Source organism: Lichenostomus cassidix, chromosome Z, assembly GCF_008360975.1.
Source record: "Lichenostomus cassidix isolate B80296 chromosome Z, HeHo_3.0, whole genome shotgun sequence".
Classification (NCBI taxonomy): domain Eukaryota; kingdom Metazoa; phylum Chordata; class Aves; order Passeriformes; family Meliphagidae; genus Lichenostomus; species Lichenostomus cassidix.
The window spans coordinates 65,849,562-65,869,317 of record NC_139511.1 but is presented as its reverse complement, the minus strand read 5'-3'; the positions used below and the strand labels follow the sequence as shown (position 1 = coordinate 65,869,317).

Below are 19,756 nucleotides of genomic sequence, written 5' to 3'. Positions count from 1 at the left end.
TAGGTGCTTCATCCTCAAAACCATTTCATACTGCAGACAAGCTTTATAAGTCCTTCCCATGCCTGGTGTGGTGGTAAATTCAGGCCTAACTGCTTTTTTTTTTTCCCTTCCTTACAGAGCATGAGAAACACAGACTGTGTAAAAGTGCGGACTATATGAATTTACACTTCAAAGTGAAGTGGCTGTACAACGAATACGTTCGTGATCTGCCTGCCTTCAAGGGAAAAGTGCCTGAATATCCATCGTGAGTGTTTCATGTCTCCTGTAGCAAATCCCCACTATCTGCCTCCTTCTGTTACCTTGGGGATAGGGTGGCCATTTGGTTGTCCTGTGTCTGCCTTCAAGATACATCGTGCCTTACCTCCTGATTTTCTGTGTTTATGTGTATGTTTGTCCCCTGAGGTGTTCTGTGCCGCTGCCCCGGCCCCAGCTCAGTCCATTATTGTACAGTACCTCCCTATCCTTCCAAAGCTAAGCAATGGCATGGACAGACTTCAAGCTACTCTGTGCCTGCAGTGTGGGTGTTGGTCAGTTCTTGAACAAAAGATGTGTGTGTACAGATGTGCTTTATGTGTATGTACTGTACATGGATCTCATATATATACACACACAACAGGATTTGGAAGTAAAGATAATGTTTTCTCTTTCTTACTAAGACTGGGTGTCTTAGTTGGAAGCATCAGATATGCTGTCGCTCTTGAGCTCTAAGCAATTGTTTGCAACTTATTTAACTTTAATAGAGCAACAATAGATTTCAGACCTAGAGAAGGTGTAGGAGACCGAAAGGTTGTGAGAGGAACCTGGTGATAATGCTGTAGCTAGAGTCCCACACTTGCCTAATGCAAGACCAGGTATTCTACGTGTGACCAATGCTTTAACTGGTTTTCAGAGGCTTTCAGTGATGGCTGCTCCACATCTCCTTTTTTCCTGTGCTTCACTGTTACCACTCCATAGGGCTTTGGGGATTTAATACACACTTTCCTTTTTACCCCCTCCAAATCTTCCTTGCATCAGTTTGAGCTTGTTGTAGGCTGGGCACAGAGAATGAATTGTTCCTGCTCTACAGGAGTACAATGTCATGTCTCTTCATTGCTCATATCTCTTCATTGTCTTCTTCTGGTTCTTGTTTGTTCCTAGCTTTCCTTTTAAGTGAAGTTTACTGACCTGTTTCTGGATGATTTGTGTTTGAACACACTACTTGGCCTTAAATATTGATGTTTCATCTAGACCTTGCCTTGCATTGCCTTGCAGGCAGTGCTGCTGCTCTCATGTACTTTGTTGACAGCAACCTCTTTTTTTCCTTTTATTCAGAGATATTGCTGACTGCTGGTGCTTCCAGTGGGCCACTGGCCAGTCTGCAGGCACGCCCAGCATTGTGTCCCACCACGCTGCAGTTCTCACCCTGTAGATGAGTGTTCACTGCTGTCTAAATGCAGCACTCTGCCCCTCTTGACAAACACATTTTTCCTGGACTGTGTTTCCAGTTTGGCACTTTGAATTCTCTTGCCATGCTGTTGTGCATGCAGTCCTCAAGCCTGGTGCTAGCTGCATACTAATCAGACTTGAGGCAGTTGGACATAATTGCTCAGTGTGGGCTGTGGGCCTTGATTAACAAATCAGGTCAGCAAGAGGCATAAACTCAGTGAGCAGGGTGCTGGAGTGACAGTCTCAGAAGACCCGTTCTCTTCGCTGTGCCTCTGAGTCAGGGCAGTCTCATGCAAGCCATCAGATACTCTTAATATCTCTTTTTCCCCTGTGTAATCAGGATAATGATGCTCGGTTTTGTTCTGCAGTCTGTTCTGCTCTGCTGGCCTTTGAGGTGGAGCTTCAGGGCTCATGTGCATTTGCAGCCACTGGCTTTGTTACTTCACTCTCTTGTTTTAGCACAATAGCCACATTGTCAGACATAGGTGATGTTTATCTCAACCGTTACCTTCACCTGTCACGAAATACCCCCTTGATATGAATTGTCCTTTGATTTGCTTCATCATAAGTGTTTTTAGCCCTGAAACTTGCTTAAACAAAGGAGTCCACGCAGCAGGTTTGCACACTGGTAAACTCCTCAGATGAAACTAAATTGCTGCTGTCCAGACAATGGTTGGGTTGTCTGTCTACTTGTCAGACAAGAGGCTATCCACTGATTCACTTTTCCTGTTTAAACTATGAGAAACCATGTATCTGGTAGCCTTGAGATATGATTGAATGAAGTGCAGGCTCCGAGGTATTGAAGCTGAAGTTTTTATACTCCCTTTATTTTCTGAAACTCAGAAGCATTTTCTGAAATGGAGGTAACTGTGTACCTAGGAGTGAATCTTCGAAACTTCCTCTCTGCCAGCTAAAAGCTGTGAAGTGTCAGTTTCTGAAAAAACCCAGCTTTGTAGGTGTGTAAATAAGTGTTCTATGTTGTGTTAAATACTGATCTTAGTATGCAGGTAATACTGTAGCTGTACTGGAGCCTACCTCCTCTCTGGTGGGGGAAGATACTCCTTCCTTTGGGATCCTGTTGACTTATTCCGGCTCTCTTCATCAGACACAGTAATTATTCTTTTACTCATTGGAACCCTGCCTGCCTTTGTGCCTCAGCACTTGCCAGGCCCCAGAGACTGTTCCTTAGATACCCACAGCAAATGAGCAAGATAAATTCACCTGCAGAGTGTGACCAAGGGAGCCAGGCTCATGTCCAAGCTGAAATGGTAGCTTTTTGTGTTACCTCACTGTTGTGCAGCCAACAGAGGTGAACTTTCATTTAGTCCCGAAGCACCGCTGCCTTTCCCAGCAGGCAGGACTGAAGTGTGCTCTCTGCAGACCTTATTTGGAGAGTTTGGCTGTGCCATCTGGAGCCAGGCTGTGCTGACCCCTGCGAGCACAGAATGTCTCTGAAGCAGCACCATGAGCCACTGCCGTGTGTGCTGGTGTGTGAGTCATTACAGCGTTTGCTTCCTGACCAATAATTGAAGCAGATGAGGGAGAAGATATTGGCTGTATAACAACATTTTGAAGCTATTTCTGCGTGAAATGAGATTATTTTAATTTGTTTCTGTGCTAGATAATTTTGCGTATGGTTCTGGATATGTTGCTTTTGTAGTCCTTGGAGTCCCCCTGACTTGCTCAGCAGCCTGATAGTAAAACACTGTAAGGGGTACTTGGCCTGAGATAGCTCTAGGCTTGTGCTACAGCTCAAAGTATAGTTTGGCCCTGACTGTACACATGGAAGCATTTATAAGTTATTTGTATCTCTTGGGTTTTTCTGCCCGCCAAAGGACAAAGTTGAGGCTGGCTTTGCAAATGTACTTACAGAATTTCCTGATCTGATTCACTCAACATTCACAGCAAACCTGTGTAACCACACTAAACAAACCTGAAGGTAATGCTTTTTTTTAATGAGGGGGGGAGCAAATACACCACTCCCACCCACCCAGCAGTACCTTTTTCTTTGCCACCTTTGCTTAGTCAATTTGGCAAGACAGTTAGGTACCTATGCACTTGATTTTGTGTAGCAACATATGGTATCCATAAAAATGGGCAGTGACTGTTCTCAACAGCAAATGGCCCTTTCTTGTGAACGTGGTGCAATAACTAAGGATGCATGATAAAAAGCAAGTTCCTCTGCTTCTCAGAGTGAAAACTATGGCTTCTGGCACAAGCAAGTAATTCTAACTGCACACGGACCTGTGACATGAGAAGCAGTCAGCAACTCGCAGCCTGGGAACTGTGAAACAGGTGTAAGATGTAGAGTTGCTTCCTTGTAAACTGCCTGAGTTCCTTCCTAAGGCTTGAGCTGTTTAAAATACACTATTGCAGTTTAAAAGAAAACATTGAAAGCTTGAGAAACTTGCAGCAGACTTCAACATATGCTGACTTTTAGGAGCCTGAAGTGCCATTCAAAAGGAATTCTTCCAGAATACAGGAAGTCCATATGTCTGTGACAGTGTTCCACTGTTGCTGTCTGTAATAAATAGGGCTGCATAGACAGGTTGCTGTTGGCATTTTAACACTGTGTCAGTTACAATTTCCAATATTAGCATTGATGTGCTTTATATTTCAAAGTGTAGAGATTATTTAAGGCTATCTAGTATGCTCTGCCTGTGAATTTGCTCTTGATCTCCCTCTCATGTCTGGCACATGCTTTCATGTTCTTTGCAAACTCAGCCCACAATTAGCACCATCTCTATGAGCACAGCTGCTTGTGTAGAGAAGGCTGTACTCTGTACAGCTCGTATAATAATCTTTTGTATGGACTAAATCACACACAGGCACTTTTTCCTCTTATTTGTGAAGGCTGTTTAGTAATACTTGAAATGAAAATTTGCTTCAGCTGTGCTATGTTGGCAGTTGCATGCCACAAACTCTAGACAGACATTCAAATAAGGCTGTAAGTGCTATGTTATTGCTTAAACACATGAAACAAAAACACACACACACCCTTTTGTACTGTGTGTGTCCCTCAGAGCAGAGGACAGGGGGACCAGCTGTCAGATCCCATCTGAGAAGCTCCTTCTCAGCTTGCCTGTTCCCACACTGCCTATTTGGTACGCCCAGGTGAGCAGTGGGACAGCTGTGGGTGTGGAGGTCTCCCTTGTGTTCTCTGGCATGTGGATGGAAAGGAGAGAAACAACAAAAGTGCTTTGAGGTGATGAGAAGTTCAAGGTGGTTTTCAAGGCAGGTGAAAAGGGAAGAAGAGGAAAGATAGAAAGAAGGACAAAGCCAGCTCAGAACCAGCCGAAGTGATGAAGATACTGAAGCTACCCTGTTCATCAGTAGTTTGTGTACAGGTATAAATATATTTGGGAACTTTGCACACACTGACAGCAGCATTCAGACATCAGACAGCATTCACAAGGCTTGCTGGTGTTGGGGTGCACCATTTCCTGCTGTAACTTGCTGTCTTTCCTTCCCTGCAGGTGGTTTGAACAGTTTGTGATGCAGTGGCTGGATGAAAATGAAGATGTTTCCTTAGATTTCCTGCATGGTGCTCTGGAGAGAGATAAAAAAGATGGGGTATGTAGGTCACTCTGGGTGCAAGATTTGGTGCTACATCATTCAGTGCACAGAACCAAATAAAACACTATAAATTCAGCTGTCATACAAATGGAGGATGTGGTCCTTTTTGCTTGCTAAACAACTGGGAAACTCATTTATTTTAGCACTTTACAGGTCACAGAGAACTTCTTAATAGCAAGGTGCATATCATTCATTTTTGTCTGTTCTGCTGCTGTTAATCTGTCAGCCAGTGGCTTGGTGCTCTCTTGGCCCTCTCTGTTTGGGAGAAGTAATTGAAATTGAAAATTGAGGCACTTTGCATGTACTTAGTCATGCAGTGAGAATGTGACCTTAATCCACTGACAGACCAATCTTACTCTTAATTTGCTGAGTATTGCCAATGTAGAGAAGAGCTTTCCTGTTATTCAGTGACTGTTGGCACTGTAGTCTGTGATACTCATGGAAACATTCTCTTCAATAGCTAAATCTAAAAAAAAAAAATTAAAGTAGCTCTTTACTCTCTCCTTCTTTCCTCATCAACTGACATTAAGGATCTCAACATCGTGGTACATTTCCCTGGTGCTTGTCCTGATTATAATCAGTGAAGGACAGTAAATGTATAATCCAACCAAAAAAAGGCTGTTTAGCTCCTCTAGGCCTTTAGAAGACTTTTTGACTGATTCTGAGGAAGGTGTGCATTTTGGTAAAGTTACCCTGTCTTCAGTGCAACAGATGACAGTAACACCCATGAGAAGTGGGTATATTTCAGATCTTTCCATTTGAGAATGACTCTTTGTACTTCTGTTTCAGTTCCAGCAAACATCTGAGCATGCCCTGTTCTCTTGCTCAGTGGTGGATGTATTCACCCAGCTCAACCAGAGCTTTGAGATCATTAAGAAGCTGGAGTGCCCAGACCCTGTCATTGTTGCTCACTATAACAGGAGGTTTGCTAAGGTAATACCATCACCATCCAGATGTTTGTCTTTTCTTAATGAGGTGTAAAACAGTAAGATTTTTTGTTCTGTTTTCTGGAGTTCTCCTGCAGTGGTTGAGGACAAGTAACAGTGCTCACATCTTGTCTTCACAGACTATTGGGAAAGTGCTGATGCAGTATGCTGACATACTCTCCAAGAGCTTTGAGTCCTACTGTTCCAAGGAGAAACTGGTGAGTTATGCTAAGCTTCTCTTTTCCCCTGAAGAGTCACATAATTGTCCTGATGAAACTAGTCTCACGTTGCACCTGATAATGGTGACAGTGTAAATATTTTCAGTATTTTTTTTATCATCATTGGGTGCTTTTGCAGATTGAATTCTGCCTTGGCCCTAAAATGAAAATAGGTCCTGAAGATGCTATGCATCCTCTGTGATAGCCTCCAAGGGTTTGGAGGCTATCAGGTCCCCCTGAAATAAACTTCCACATTGCTTGTGTGGTGTAATTTAAGAAAATAAAAATGGGCACAGATTGCTCTGTAGATTTGGTACGTAGCAGAAACCTGCTGATCTGGGTGTTCTGGAACTGATCATACCATTTCAAAATGGAGAAAAATTGACTTGAGGTTTTGGTTCTTTTATGTTTGCATGCTGACATCTGTGCATGCCCTGCTTCCTGTGTAACTCTTGGATCTGGTGGTACTTGGGGAAGGGTGTTGAGGCACAAGGTCTCCCACTGGTGACAATGCTTTGGCACCCTGAGCAGTAACAGTAACCTGCTTTTGTCCCTTCAGCCCTGCATCCTGATGAACAACATCCAACAACTTCGGGTGCAGCTGGAGAAGATGTTTGAAGCCATGGGTGGTAAAGAGGTAAGAGAGCTCAGAGACTGAGTGTTATTCCTCATTCCTCCTGCACTGTTGTTACTGGCTCGTTTGTATTATACTGGTTGTACTGGAGACATGAGAGCCTTGTGACACCTGGCACTGTAAGTGTGGGGAGACAGCCATGACTGAAGGCTTCCCAGCTAAATCTGTCATAAAATGCAGGAGCAAATGTTGTGGAGCACAGAATAACACAGAAAAGGAAAGAAAAGATTGCCTATTGTGCTTGTGTGGGTGTGGCTAATGGATGTCTGAGAACTGTGGACATTGAATCATTTTATATGACACAGTAGGACAGTGCCTTTAACGTGGAATATCCAATATCTAATACATTACAGACATACAAATGAGCTCTGTACTCATGTTTTGAGGGGCATTCAGATGTGTCCATTTGTTATAAGATGGTAATTTTTACACAAATAATGTTTTACCCCTCCAGATCACTGTTCCTGTTCTGATGTAATATATGTATCTTTTTTTTTTTCTCTTCTTTTTTCATTGCTTTTCAAGACTCAGGAAGCTGAAGAAAAGCCTGCTGATTCTGATGTTAGGAAAAAATTATTTTCAAGTGCATTTTCTTTAGTTGTGTTGTGATAGAGCCTGTGCTATAACCTGTATGCCAAGAGAAAAGTCAGCTTTGCTGATGGACAGTTCAGTGTTTGCCTGTATTGCTTTTCTAAATCATGCTTGTGCTCAGTGGCAGAATTCTATGAAGTGGCAAAAATTTCAACAAACAGATTCGCCCCATGGGGCAAGGAAAACTGCTGTCATTCTTTCATGTCACCTCAATAATCCTAATTTCTGAGCCCTGCATCAAGAACTAGCTGTAATGCTTCCCGCTGTAATAGCAGCAGGAGCTAAATGCTCATTTTTGGGAAAAAATAAACTTGTGATGAAATGTTTGTGAAGTGGCCTATAAAAGTTTAATACCTGTGCATTTAATTTCCCTTGAGGAATCAATTTGCTACTATTTTCCATAGTGGTAGCAATTAAGTAGGGTTTCCCTATGCCTCAAATTGAAAATAACCCTTGATAGTGTATGAAATAAGTGGGGAAAAGGGTGTTTCTTGAGGCTCTTGGCTACTTTCCCTAGCCTAGATCTCTTCTCTGCATTCTGGCCTTTAAAATGTCCTGCAGGAGATGTTAATGCAGTAAAGAAGGGCTAATGAACCCACTATTTCCCCTGTAGTGTGGAAACAAAAGACTGAAAGGGGAGAGAAATCCAGACAGTGAGCAGTAAAACACACAGGAAGAAATGTGACAAACACACTTGGAAGCTGGTTTTTGGAAGTGATTTTTTTTTCCTTTTCTTCTCAAGTGCTGCTTATTGCACTTCATAGAGCTGCCGCTGATCACCAGAAATAAATCGTGTTGTGCTAGGTGCCTGCATTATTTGCTGTCCCCAGGGGTTTCCCTCTTGGTGACTCTGTAGTACATAGCTTCTTGACTAGAAACCTGCCAGGTTCTTTGTTTTGCTAGAGTAAACAAGGTCTTGTCCTAGTTTGGGTAGTCTTTCTGATGTAGATTGAACCTATTGGGTAACAATTGGTGAGACAACAGCTTTGAAAATAGAACTTCCTAGAAATGCATCTATGCAATTTATCCTCCGTCAGGAAGGATGGTTCTTACTTTCTGTGGCAGATTTGTTCTGCATTCACAGTAGCAGACGCATACCTGACACAGCAGCTTGCACTAAAGTAAGCATTATCCTGACTGATCTATCCAAAAAGGAACTGCTTCTGTGGGAGAGTGAGAAGCTAGCATAGTAGTATGCCCTGGTCTTGAGCTGTTCAACTTCTTGTGTTCTCAAAGGTGGTTTTGAGCGCCAGGTACCAAGTATTCCATTGTTTGTGTGGCAGGTATGTTACTTGTGTGCATCCAGACCTTGGGGACTCGTTTCTGTTACTGTGTGCTTGTGGCTTCATCTGCTTCCTATTCCCAGATCCATGTCCATCTACAGCTGTGTCTGTAGCATTGCACAACTCTGGAAAGCTCCGAAATTCTGCTCCTACCTGGTGTTCTTGCCAGTGGGTCCAAACCACACCCCTAGGGAAATCCAGATCACTTATTCTCTTTTGCAGCCAGGGAAATGAAGGGACAGGGCTCACACATAATCACCCTGCAGTGTAGTGGCATAATATGGAAGTGTTTGCTCAGTACTATTTATTGAGATTGGGCTCCTGAATACAGTGCCCTTCTTTACTCCCTCCTCCACCCACTGCCCCCAGTAAGTTCTGGTACCTTTTCCCCTCACTTTTCCTATTCTTTTCTGAACTGTAGTACTCAAAACAGGGCAAAAATTGCCCAGCATCTCTGGGTTTAATTTGTCAACATCATGTGGTCTGTGAACATTACTAGTCAGAAACAATAAGGACAGCATCAGAGCTTTAGAGAGCTTTGTTTGGAGGGATTCCCTTGGGTCTGTGCCTGAGAGCTCAAGGCAAATATATATATATACACACACAGAAATACATAAGCACTCAGGCATACACAGAGAAAAGTACCTTAAATAATTTTTAGGAATTATAATTAATACTTTTATTTCCCTTCTGAGCTTTATTGATCTCATGGGATCAAAACAGCTTTCTCATGACTCAGGAGCATTCTCAGACATCCCTAAAGCACGTTTTAGAAAGGCAGTGTTTATGAAGTGGCAGATAGCATTACAAACATAATGAACAGTGAAACTGGGGGGGTGAGTCCTGGATAAAAACAGGGTACATGAATACCTTTTGAAACCTTTGATTCCTCTGAATCATCTCCAATACAGCAACAGAATGGAGATTTTAATTTAGCTCACTGCTGAGGTGGACTACACACATTCAGTGCTAATGTTTGCCTGAATTTGGCCCTATTTATTTAATTATTCATACTTTATCTAATCAAATTTATTGTGACTTGCATTTTCTACCCACTTCTGTGATTTTCCAGCAGACTTCAGCCTGCAGACCATTATTTTGCTTAGCTTTCCATGAATAATGAACTCATGGAGTGTAATTAAACGGTACTGTACTGCACATTGCTGGTGTCTAGATGTAGTGTGAAAGACTAGTTTAAAAGGTTTCTACAACTTTTTTCCACAAAGGAAGCATGTGAGGTGAGTATCAGAGATGAGTGCTGCCTAGGGAACCCATGGAATTAGCTCCTGAGTAGCAGCATATTGTCATACAATTTTCATGCCTTCGGTTTCAAGTTAATCTCCACAATTAAAGCTTCAGGAGACTCTCCTCTTAATGCTTAGCCAGGGTTAGCCCACATTTTAAATCCTAAGTTAGCCATCTGAATAACAAATTGCAGGACGGCTTAGAAACAGCCAAGACTTAAATAGGAATATTCTCAAAGGATTTGTGGAATTTTCTGTTTGCTCCTCTTTAGCATCCCACAAGCCATAGCTAAGGCTGCCCTAGTATATGAGAAGTTGGCAGCTATTGTTTGGATTCAGTGCTCCTTGTTCTTTCCTCTTGATTCCTGTAGGAATCAAGAGAATTCTCTGCCTGAGAATTCAGTGCAAGTAAGTCCCTAAAGGGGGGTGGATTTGCTGAGCTCCCAGGGGCTGGTGGAGGGAGGCAGAACAAAAATCAGCAGCTTCAGACTGGAGTCAGATGAATTCCTTAAAGCATAAACTCACTTATCAGGGCATAATTTTTTACTTGATGTGCCAGATCAGACCTGATGATTTCACAGTGTCTCTGCCATTCAGATGTGAATTGATTAACATCTTGAGCCTTCTAGAAGGCAAGAGTCATCTCTCTCCACCAGCACCACCCACAGGGAAGCCTTCCAGTTCTGGCCACTCACACTTCACCAGTGTGTGTGGAAACCAAAGAAGAGCTAATTACATCTCTTTGAAAACTTGGAAGCCCATCACTGCAAATTTTTAGACTCAGGGGTTCTGTTTCATGCATGAGGAAAGGATATCATCCTAAATTCAAGTTGACAGCACCTTGGTATGAATGCCACCATTCAGATTAGTAGGGAACTTGAGGTTCCAGCCCTAAATGGGGTTAGATGAGACTTTGAGGCCCAGATTCTCTCAAATGCCAAGTCCCAAATATTTTCAGAAAATTAACAGAGCCTTGATTTCTCCTCTGAAATTTGAATACAGGATTAGGTTTTCCCTCTTTGCACCTCAGTTTTCAGAATCACACCCTTAGCCTCAAACACAGAATTATGGCTGCACCAGCCATTCTTTCTACTGGAATTGAAACATTTGCTCAGAGATCAGAAGCCACCTCACTGTGGGAACTGTCCCATGTTTTTGCACAGAGAACTTTTCATTCTTCCTCTGAATTATCTCTGATACACCCACAGAACAGAGATCATAAGCCTGCTGAGAGAAATGGTGTGGATGTGACGTGTGGCAGTGACCCAGCTGCCTAATCCTGTTTTCTGCTATACCAGCCAAATTTATCATGCAGTCCAAGTAGCATTTCCTGCTATCAGTGATAGCTGATATACTTAAAATTCATTGACTGAGCAGCAGCAGCAGCACCATTGCAGGTTCATTCGAGCGCTCTTATCAGCGCTTTACCACATTGGCCAAGTTTGCAGTTAATACCACATGCTGCCGTACTCTGTAACTGACGTGTAATTTATGTGTGGGAAACAGCAGTACATACCTACCAGCACCTTCCTAATGGACTTAAATCACACTTAGGTAATTCTCTGAAATTTGCTTTCGAGCCAAAGTAAGCCAATGCCCAAGCATTAACCATCGGTAATGTGTGATGTGGAGTCCGTCTTCCCTAGAAGCAGCTGCTCAGAAAACAACAGCTTTTCTAGCATGACAGGGGACTTTGTGGATGCTGAACCAGAATGCATACCACCAGGGTTTGGCTTCCTAGTGGTGAGACTGGGCACCTCCGAGTTAAATCTGGGCAGCTGTCTTGCCAGTTGTACCCAGAGAGCTGTGAACTGATGTTCAGGAGCAATGAGAGTCCCTAACCACAGATAATAGAGCTCATCCCCTCGGCAAGACATTGTTCCAGTGTCTGCAGTACTGGGACAGCAGTGCATCTGCTATGAGGAAGATCAGTTTGCAGTTATACACAACATCAAGGGGAAGCTTAGAGGTAACCAGTGAGCTCTCCAGGCCACCTCACAGTAAAATAAATCATTGATTGAATAGTTCATGAACTATTCACAACAACTTGTTGATCCTGACCTCAAACAGGACCTCAAACACCTCTAGACTGTGTTTATCTTACATCTTGTAAAGAAGTAGAAGTAAACCGTGAAGAATAATTGACTTGTGCCAAATTCTTCTGGCTTTTTTTTTTTTCTGACTGGAAAAGCAATTAGTTGGAATGTTTTGATGAATCATGAACCGGTCCTACCTCAAATCTGTCACAAAATGGCTGAAATCAGAGGGCAATTCAGTGCCATTAATTGTAGAGAGCAAATCTGACAGCTCGTGACTCATTGTGCCTTTACGCAGTAGGAGGAAGGATTAATGTAGGGGCAAGAGAAACCACCACCACCAAATGCTGTTTTTATTTTGTTACCTACAAGCTTGGCTAGAATGAATGCTGACAGGCATGACATTAGCTTCCTTCTGCCGTCACAGAGCAAGGGTGTTACAAAGATAATAGGAAAAGAAATTTACTTTAATAAGGGAAAAATAATCGGAGGCAGCAATGCCTAAAGTTACAAGGCCTAAGTAATCATCATTTGCTTGGTTGTTGATTCTTACTTTAATTACTTTTAAAATTCTGATCCAGAAGTTTTATTAGCACAGGTTCAAATGCTTAATAGAGTCAATTTTCCATGCCAGCTTACAACAGGAAAATGAACGGATCAGATTCCAAATCCCCTAAGGCTTGGCTTTCTCTGACAGATGCTGAAGGAATATGAAGAGGGCTTTGGCACTGATTTTAGAAGTGAGAACTCCTGTCGTGTTCAAATCCTGTATAGATGGATATACGATAAAAATTTAAACTGATTTTTAACCACTGTACTGCTACCTGGTTCATTACATTCTTAAATAGATGCTCTGCCTTAGAGAAAGCTTTTTGTTTTACAAACATCTTGCCTGCTTGCATACACAGGCAAATCTGTTTTACAAGTTACTTTTTATGAGCAAAACATTCATCCTGTGTTGCTATGTGTACACACAGGTATGTTGCTCAGAAGTGGCTCTTTCAAGGCTGGAGGGGTCACTGCAGCTGGAATACAGGACACTGTAAATCATGTTCAATTTAAAAACAGGTGGCTTTGGGCTGGTAAGAATGTAGGAAGTACTTTCTTACAGAACCTGCCAAGGTGTCAGCAGCATTTACGTAGTGCTTGGGGAATTTGGTTTTTGTGTTATTCCAAACACTTGCATACAAAAAGCTGTCTGGCTCCATGTGAGAGTAGAACTATGTTTGCTCAATACGAGTAGCTGAGATTTTACTGCCCAAAAACGATCAACAAAAGTGCACAACAGCTCCTGCCATGATATTGTGGCCAGATTTTCAAAATAGCTGGAGTCCAGCCTTCTGAGAGCAGTGTCTGGGTCAATCTTCAGTTTGAGTACTTCACAGCAGAGTGGAAGGTGAAATATTCTTCCAAAATCATGCATGGAGAAATGCATGAGTAGTAACAACCAGTCTGAAAAGCCCTGTGCCCTTCTAGACTCAGAGGAGTGAAATGACCTGTGAGCCCAGTGTAATGCACAGTACTCAATGGATTCTCAGCCTAGATACACTCTTGGCCGCAGGGAGTTCACATTCCCTTTCTTCCTCAACTTTACAAACATCAGGAAGGATATTGAAGGGTATAAGAGCCTGGGGAAATTACTTGCTGCTTTTTAGGCAAATATTTGTTGATTATTTCACAGCTTCTGTAGCAGCAGCAGCAGTTGGTGGAGGAGAGCATCCTACCTGGCAGAGTCCAGTGAGGATAATTCACCTGCTTACTAAGCTTACTAGCCTCAACAGTGAAGAGAAACACTGCAAAGGACAGCAGACTGCCCTCTGAGTTCAAACTAAATGCTCTTTTTTCATCCACAGCTGGATGCAGAAGCAAGTGACCATCTCAAAGAGCTCCAGGTGAAGCTGAACAATGTTTTAGATGAGCTCAGTGCAGTGTTTGGTAACAGGTGAGTACTACAAGGTCCTTGTCCTTGAAGCATTACTTTCTTTTGTCTAATCTCATTCAGACAGGTTAAGAAAAGAAAAGAAACTCCTGTGAACTGCATTATATTTTTCTTTTTGTCCTAAATTCATGGCCTTTCAAATACTGAGACCATCTAAAGAAGTGAGAAACATTTTTAGTCTTTCTTTTCTGTATTGCTCTACTTGGAAAGATAACATGGAGATCTCTCAACTGTGAAATGTGTTTGAATTACATAGAGTGATTTCCTTTTTTTTTTCTTTCAGTAAGTAGTGCTTGTCAGTAACGGAGTTGCCTGCTCCTTTACTGCTCAAAAAGCAGTTTTCAGCTTAGCGTTTATGAAACAACATTCTTGTTTAAACATTCTGCTCTAAAAGTATGAAACAGCTGACTGATTTCTGATTGTTAAATGAATACTGGAATAAGAAGGAGACAGGTTTGGAATTTGAGATTGACTTATTCTAATGCTGCTGCAAATGTTATCTTGTGTTTCAAGGAGCTCTTTAAAGTATTGCCAGAGTAATGGATGTCAATTAGGTTTTATTGCAAATCATGTTATCATTTACCTGAGGACAAAAATGTGTTCAACTTTATAAGACTTCTGTAGTGAGCTATAAAGGATGTCAATTGAGCAAAATCTAAAAATACAGAAGTCCTGACTGATGTTCAAAAACAACCACTTCTCCTTACAAACCCCATTCATTTCATATTGTGCTGCATAACAGGATTAATGCAGGCATGAGCCATAGTGTAGCTTGAACATGGGCAAGGCAGAGCAAATTGTACCAACTTGATCTCCCAGGGTCAACAGGTTTGCAGTTCATATGGCTAAAAAATTATGGTGGGATTTGTCAATGACTGGATTTCAATGACAAAGCTCAGCAGGGAGACAAGTGAGTAGTTGCCATTGCCAGTAATGGATGCTACAGCAAGAAATTGAAAGAGATTGTAACTGAATGGAATCAGTAAAGTTTATAATCAGATGGAGGGTGACTGAGAAATAGTGATTAAGGAGGTGAATTTTCTTTTTCTGGATATTGTCTCCATGGTGTCATTGCTACAAAGCAATCAGGGGACAATCTTGACATTTGAAAATATGATTTAAATAGATAATCCATTATCAGCATACATACTGGGGAGTGTTTCTTACAGACATGAGCCAGCCAGAGATTTAGTCACTCAGGTGGCTCAGGTGCTTCATTTATTCCTTAACAGTCTCAGAGAGTAAAAAGCAGAGCTGCAGTTTACTATATAAGCATGATCTCCTAAAGGATGTAAACTTGAGAGATAAAGGAGATATCCACCATATTCTGTGCAGAGTCTGTAAACAGTTGCTGCCTCTACACTGTGCACACCTGACACTGCAGATCTTAACTCTGCTTCATCTCTGTGAGATTAATTGCATTTGCTGAGAAAGCAGCACATGCCCAGAGAGCCTCACCACCCTTGTGCTGAGAGAGGATTTGTGCACAGATGTGCACAGAAGCATTTTCAGCTTTGAGAGGAGTCTTGGAAGGGTTTATCCTTCATGCAAGCCTAGCTGCTGTTTTGTTCATGGAGGCTGTGGGAGTGAAGGAAGGAATTCCTGGAGGAATTAAGGAGCAGCAGACCCTTTCTGACAGCATAGGTAAAGTTGTTTTTTAGCTTGCTGCTGCCAAGGGCTCCTGTTAAGCTGTACAACTACACAAGCTTCACTTTCAGGTGAACTTGTTGCCACAGTAACTGATCTATTATTTTTCATAAAATTGGTAGCCATTTTGGCTCATATTACTTTTTATCCATGAAGGCATCGTTATTTTCCATCCCTGACTGCGGGATTTAAAGCACCTTGAAGCAGGATCCCTGCAATTGGTGTAGTGATGGGAGAACTGTGGGGTGGGATTGGCCTGCAACAGAACAGGGACTGTTAAGGCACAGGAAATTTTTTGTGCTATTTTAGTTGACGTGGCTTAGGTCTCTGGTTAAGCCGACATTGCAGCCACAAGTCACTGCTGCAGGACTCTTTCTACTAGAAATGGGGAAGGTGGGAGACAGCTCTGGAATTTTTCCAGTGAGAGACAGGCTAGAATTGAGCAAGAAGGACCATGAGGCTGGAGGTGGCAGAGCAGGAAAGGTGGCCAGGTGGAGAAGGAAGGTGAAAGCCGTGGGGCAGAGAGGTTGCACACTCACACCCCAACCACGGGTGTCCTGGGTGCCTCGCACATCAGAAGTTCAGATCATTTATGCAGATAGAAAACTGACTTCCAAACTTTTTTATCTGCTCTTAAATCTTTAGCTCCTGACACTGGCTTCCCTTGCTGGTTTCAAACGTCTGTGCCATTAATGGATAGTTAAATGTCACTTGTAGTGCCTGTTGTTAGTAACTGTTCTTTTAAATGTCAAAGCATTTTGCTTTATTTGCTGAATTGATTTGTTGTCAGCTCTGCTGATCTATTCATATTTTTTAATCACTGCTTTATTTAATTTTGAACCTCCTCTTAGCAGGAAGAGGAAGAAAAGTAATTGTGCCTTTAATGCCTTGTGTGTCACCTCATTACAGGGACACTACACTTTGCACAGCTGAGCCCCACATCCCAATTTGACATTTGGCATGCACTGTATGGCAGTGGACTGTTTTAAGCTGGTGCCTGCCTTCAGGCTGTCTCTGTTATTTTAAAGACTTAGCCTATGATGGGTCATAACTGGATTTCTGCTGATGGACTCCTGGGTGCTCAGAGTGGGGCATGCATTGTGTCATTGCTCCTTGTGATATCCCAGTCTCTGTGGTGTAAAAAGTGAAAGATACAGCAGGATGCTTTGAGCTAAGAATAACAGCGTTTCTTGAAGTCAGGAAAGGATCAGTTCTTGGTGCAAGACAAATGAACAAGCTCCTCTGAGATGTGCTTGTGTCTCATGTTCAGAGGTGGTCAGCTGTGTGTGGGTGGTGGGCATAAGGAGCTGGAGAGCATGCCCCTTGGTATAAGGAAAAGAGCAGCAAGTCTTGTGAAAGAAGAGTGTGAAACTGAGTGAACTTGAAATTTTTTACCTGGTATTTCTGCCACTGATAATCTTGTTTTTGCCTCTGTCCTGTCTGTGCAGCTTCCAGACTCGAATTGATGAGTGTGTCAAGCAAATGTCTGATATCCTCTGTCAAGTGAAAGGGACAGCAAATTCTGCTGCTAATGCCAGAAATACAGTTGCGCAAGATGCAGATAACGTCCTGAGGCCACTGATGGACTTCCTGGATGGAAAGTAAGGGAGTGTTCAAATATATGCTACACATTCAGTTCATTGGATTGGAACTGTATGTGTTCATGGGAAGAGGGCATGAATGGGGCAGAGGGGGAAATAGCTCTGCGTTCTTAGACTGTTACTGAGATTTCCAGTCTCCAAATTTTCAAGAAGAATTAACAGCTTTTCTTCCGATATCTGTCTCTCACAAGCTGTAGATAGGCTCTTCAACCTTCATTCAGTGCCAAAGCACACACTCAATTCTTCTTTCTACCTCTGGCAGTTATAGCAATCAGCAAAACACACTGCTGATCAAGTAGTGAAAAAGACTGAAATTCTAAATTTTCTAGCTGCGGATTTTTTTCCTGTAGAGATTTTACTATAGCCAATTAGCAAACATATTGCAAACAGTGCTTATGTACTTGATACATATACTGCTCATTATCACAGTTGTGTCAAATGTTTATTCTAGTTATACCTGGTGCTGTTCTGCCTAGCAAATAAACTTCTGAACCATGCGATGTGTATAAGGTTGATCCATTGCCTTAATTAACTGTTGCCATTAATACTAAGCAGCACATAGTTCAGCTGGAGAGGGACAGCTAAGTGTGGCTAAACCAAGTCTTGAACTGCAAAGAGAAATCGTTCTTATCCTTGTAGAAGTTAAACTTCTTGCTGATGCACATCCATTCTTTATTTAGAAAGGGATGGCCAGCAATATTCATAATAAATGCTACAAGAGATGTGAAACTTCATAAGTTAAAAATCTAGGGGTTGACTATCCCATCTTTCTTTTGGGTCACTGTGTACTAAGTAACTCTCTGCAGCTGTCATTATATCTAGGAGCTTTCTCATTTGATCATTTTCCATGCATGCCTCCATAAATCCTGAAAAGCCAAATTCCTTTGTACCACGGGGAACTTGGTATGCTACAGGCCTGTCATCCAGCCATGGAGCAAGTAATTTTCATTATGATAATCCAAGCCTGGATTATATTTTTTACTCTTTTACAGAAGGAGAGCTTTTTAATGCTTCCTGCATCCCACCCACAGCAGTGCTGTCCCTGTTTGGTTTTGTTCATTTTCTGTCTAACCAGCTCTGGGAAGAAGGGAAGTTGGGAGAACCAGCTGTTTGAGTGCTACTGGCCACAGAGTTCCTGTTCTGTAGCTCTCCCAGTGTGATCAGTAAATACCAAAGTCCAACAAACATTTCTAAGGAGCTTCTATCACTTGTTGGCCTTTTTGATAACTTGCACAGTAATAAAGGAGGAAAAACTTTATGAAGCTCTTTGTGTTACAGCAGAGAAACACATGGCAGGTGATTGGTGAATGCAATCATGACAAAATATGGAATAGTGCAAGAAATACTTTGCGATGGTTTTACAGATGAAAGATTTAGAGACTTCAGCAGCTATCAGAAGCTGTGCAGGACTTGCTGCACAACATTCTGGGAAGTATTAATTTAGGTATTCATCAAAAATCATTATAGTAACCCCTTGAAGTTTAAAACATATTTTTCTATATTTGTAATTTTTTCCTATATGCTCTGTAAACCAAATACATCTCTGTAAAGGCATCCTGTTCAATGGTACCTACACTTATTTAGATTATATATATATTATTCCAAACCACCTATCACCAAGTGATACTTTAATTGACCTGTAATCCCCAGGTCAATAAATAGAAAGAGATAGAAATTATGGAGACCAAAAATGTCAATCATCCATTTTGGCCAGTGTTTTCAGTGCTGTAATTCCAAGGGTGAGCACAGGCTGTGCTTTATGAAAAGGGAAGATTTTTACCCTTAAAGCAATTGTTATGACAAACTGCTTTGGATAGGGCACTGAATCTTCCATATGAATCTCCTTTTTCATTGCATATTATGGTCTCTGAACTTACGCAGTTCTTGCTCTCTCCCTGCAGCTTGACACTGTTTGCAACTGTGTGTGAAAAGACAGTGTTGAAACGGGTGCTGAAAGAGCTCTGGAGGGTGGTAATGAACACCATGGAGAAGCTGATTGTGCTGCCTCCTCTTACAGACCATACGGTAAAACATTTTCTTCTTCCTGACTCATACCAGAAAGTGTTGCCTTGCCTGTGTATCTCATCCCCCTGACCTGGTGAGTCATGCATCCAGGTAAATTTGTCTGCATGTAGCCTGTCTCAGGATGGAAAAACATGTCTGCAACATTGTAAAGACAGAGTCTCTATTTATGGTTGTGAGATACAGAGCCCACTCTAGAAAAAATACATAATTCAAAATCCACGATCCAAAAGGGGTTTCCGTCCAGTGTATCAATTTGCAGTGATTAAGGCTTTGCAATCCTCTGAGAGCTGTGTGTGTATGTGGGATGGTTGAGCAGTTAGGGTTGTCTTCATGGCATTAGGTCAACACCTATAGCCACTTTTGTCCAATCATCTGTTAGCCAGGGTGTCTCTCTATATAGATGTGGTTAATTTGAGCTTGATTTTTAATCACCCATCCCCCATTTTATCCCCCCAGAAGGCTTTAACACCAGCACTGGCTGGCAGGATTTCTCTCTCTGTGATGCTGGGGAGTTGGAAGTGTGTCCAGATAGTTTCCCTTCAAAGGCAGTCTTTTGTATAATTGTTCAGCTGTGTGGACATGCTGGATGAATGTGTGTCATGAATGTAGTG

The 19,756-nt window shown here is 42.1% G+C and overlaps 1 protein-coding gene across 6 annotated transcripts in view; it reads left to right on the top strand.

Annotated features, from left to right (window-relative positions):
* Positions 1-19,756, top strand: part of UNC13B (unc-13 homolog B) — a 215,899-nt gene that overhangs the window by 172,196 nt on the left and 23,947 nt on the right. For all 6 annotated transcript variants that reach the window (XM_085043297.1, XM_085043296.1, XM_085043295.1 and 3 more), the window contains 8 exons: positions 118-244; positions 4,902-4,998; positions 5,791-5,934; positions 6,068-6,145; positions 6,705-6,782; positions 13,787-13,875; positions 16,968-17,120; positions 19,022-19,145. In XM_085043297.1, coding sequence (XP_084899423.1) covers positions 118-244; positions 4,902-4,998; positions 5,791-5,934; positions 6,068-6,145; positions 6,705-6,782; positions 13,787-13,875; positions 16,968-17,120; positions 19,022-19,145 — 890 coding nt within the window. The remainder of the gene's footprint in view (positions 1-117; positions 245-4,901; positions 4,999-5,790; positions 5,935-6,067; positions 6,146-6,704; positions 6,783-13,786; positions 13,876-16,967; positions 17,121-19,021; positions 19,146-19,756) is intronic.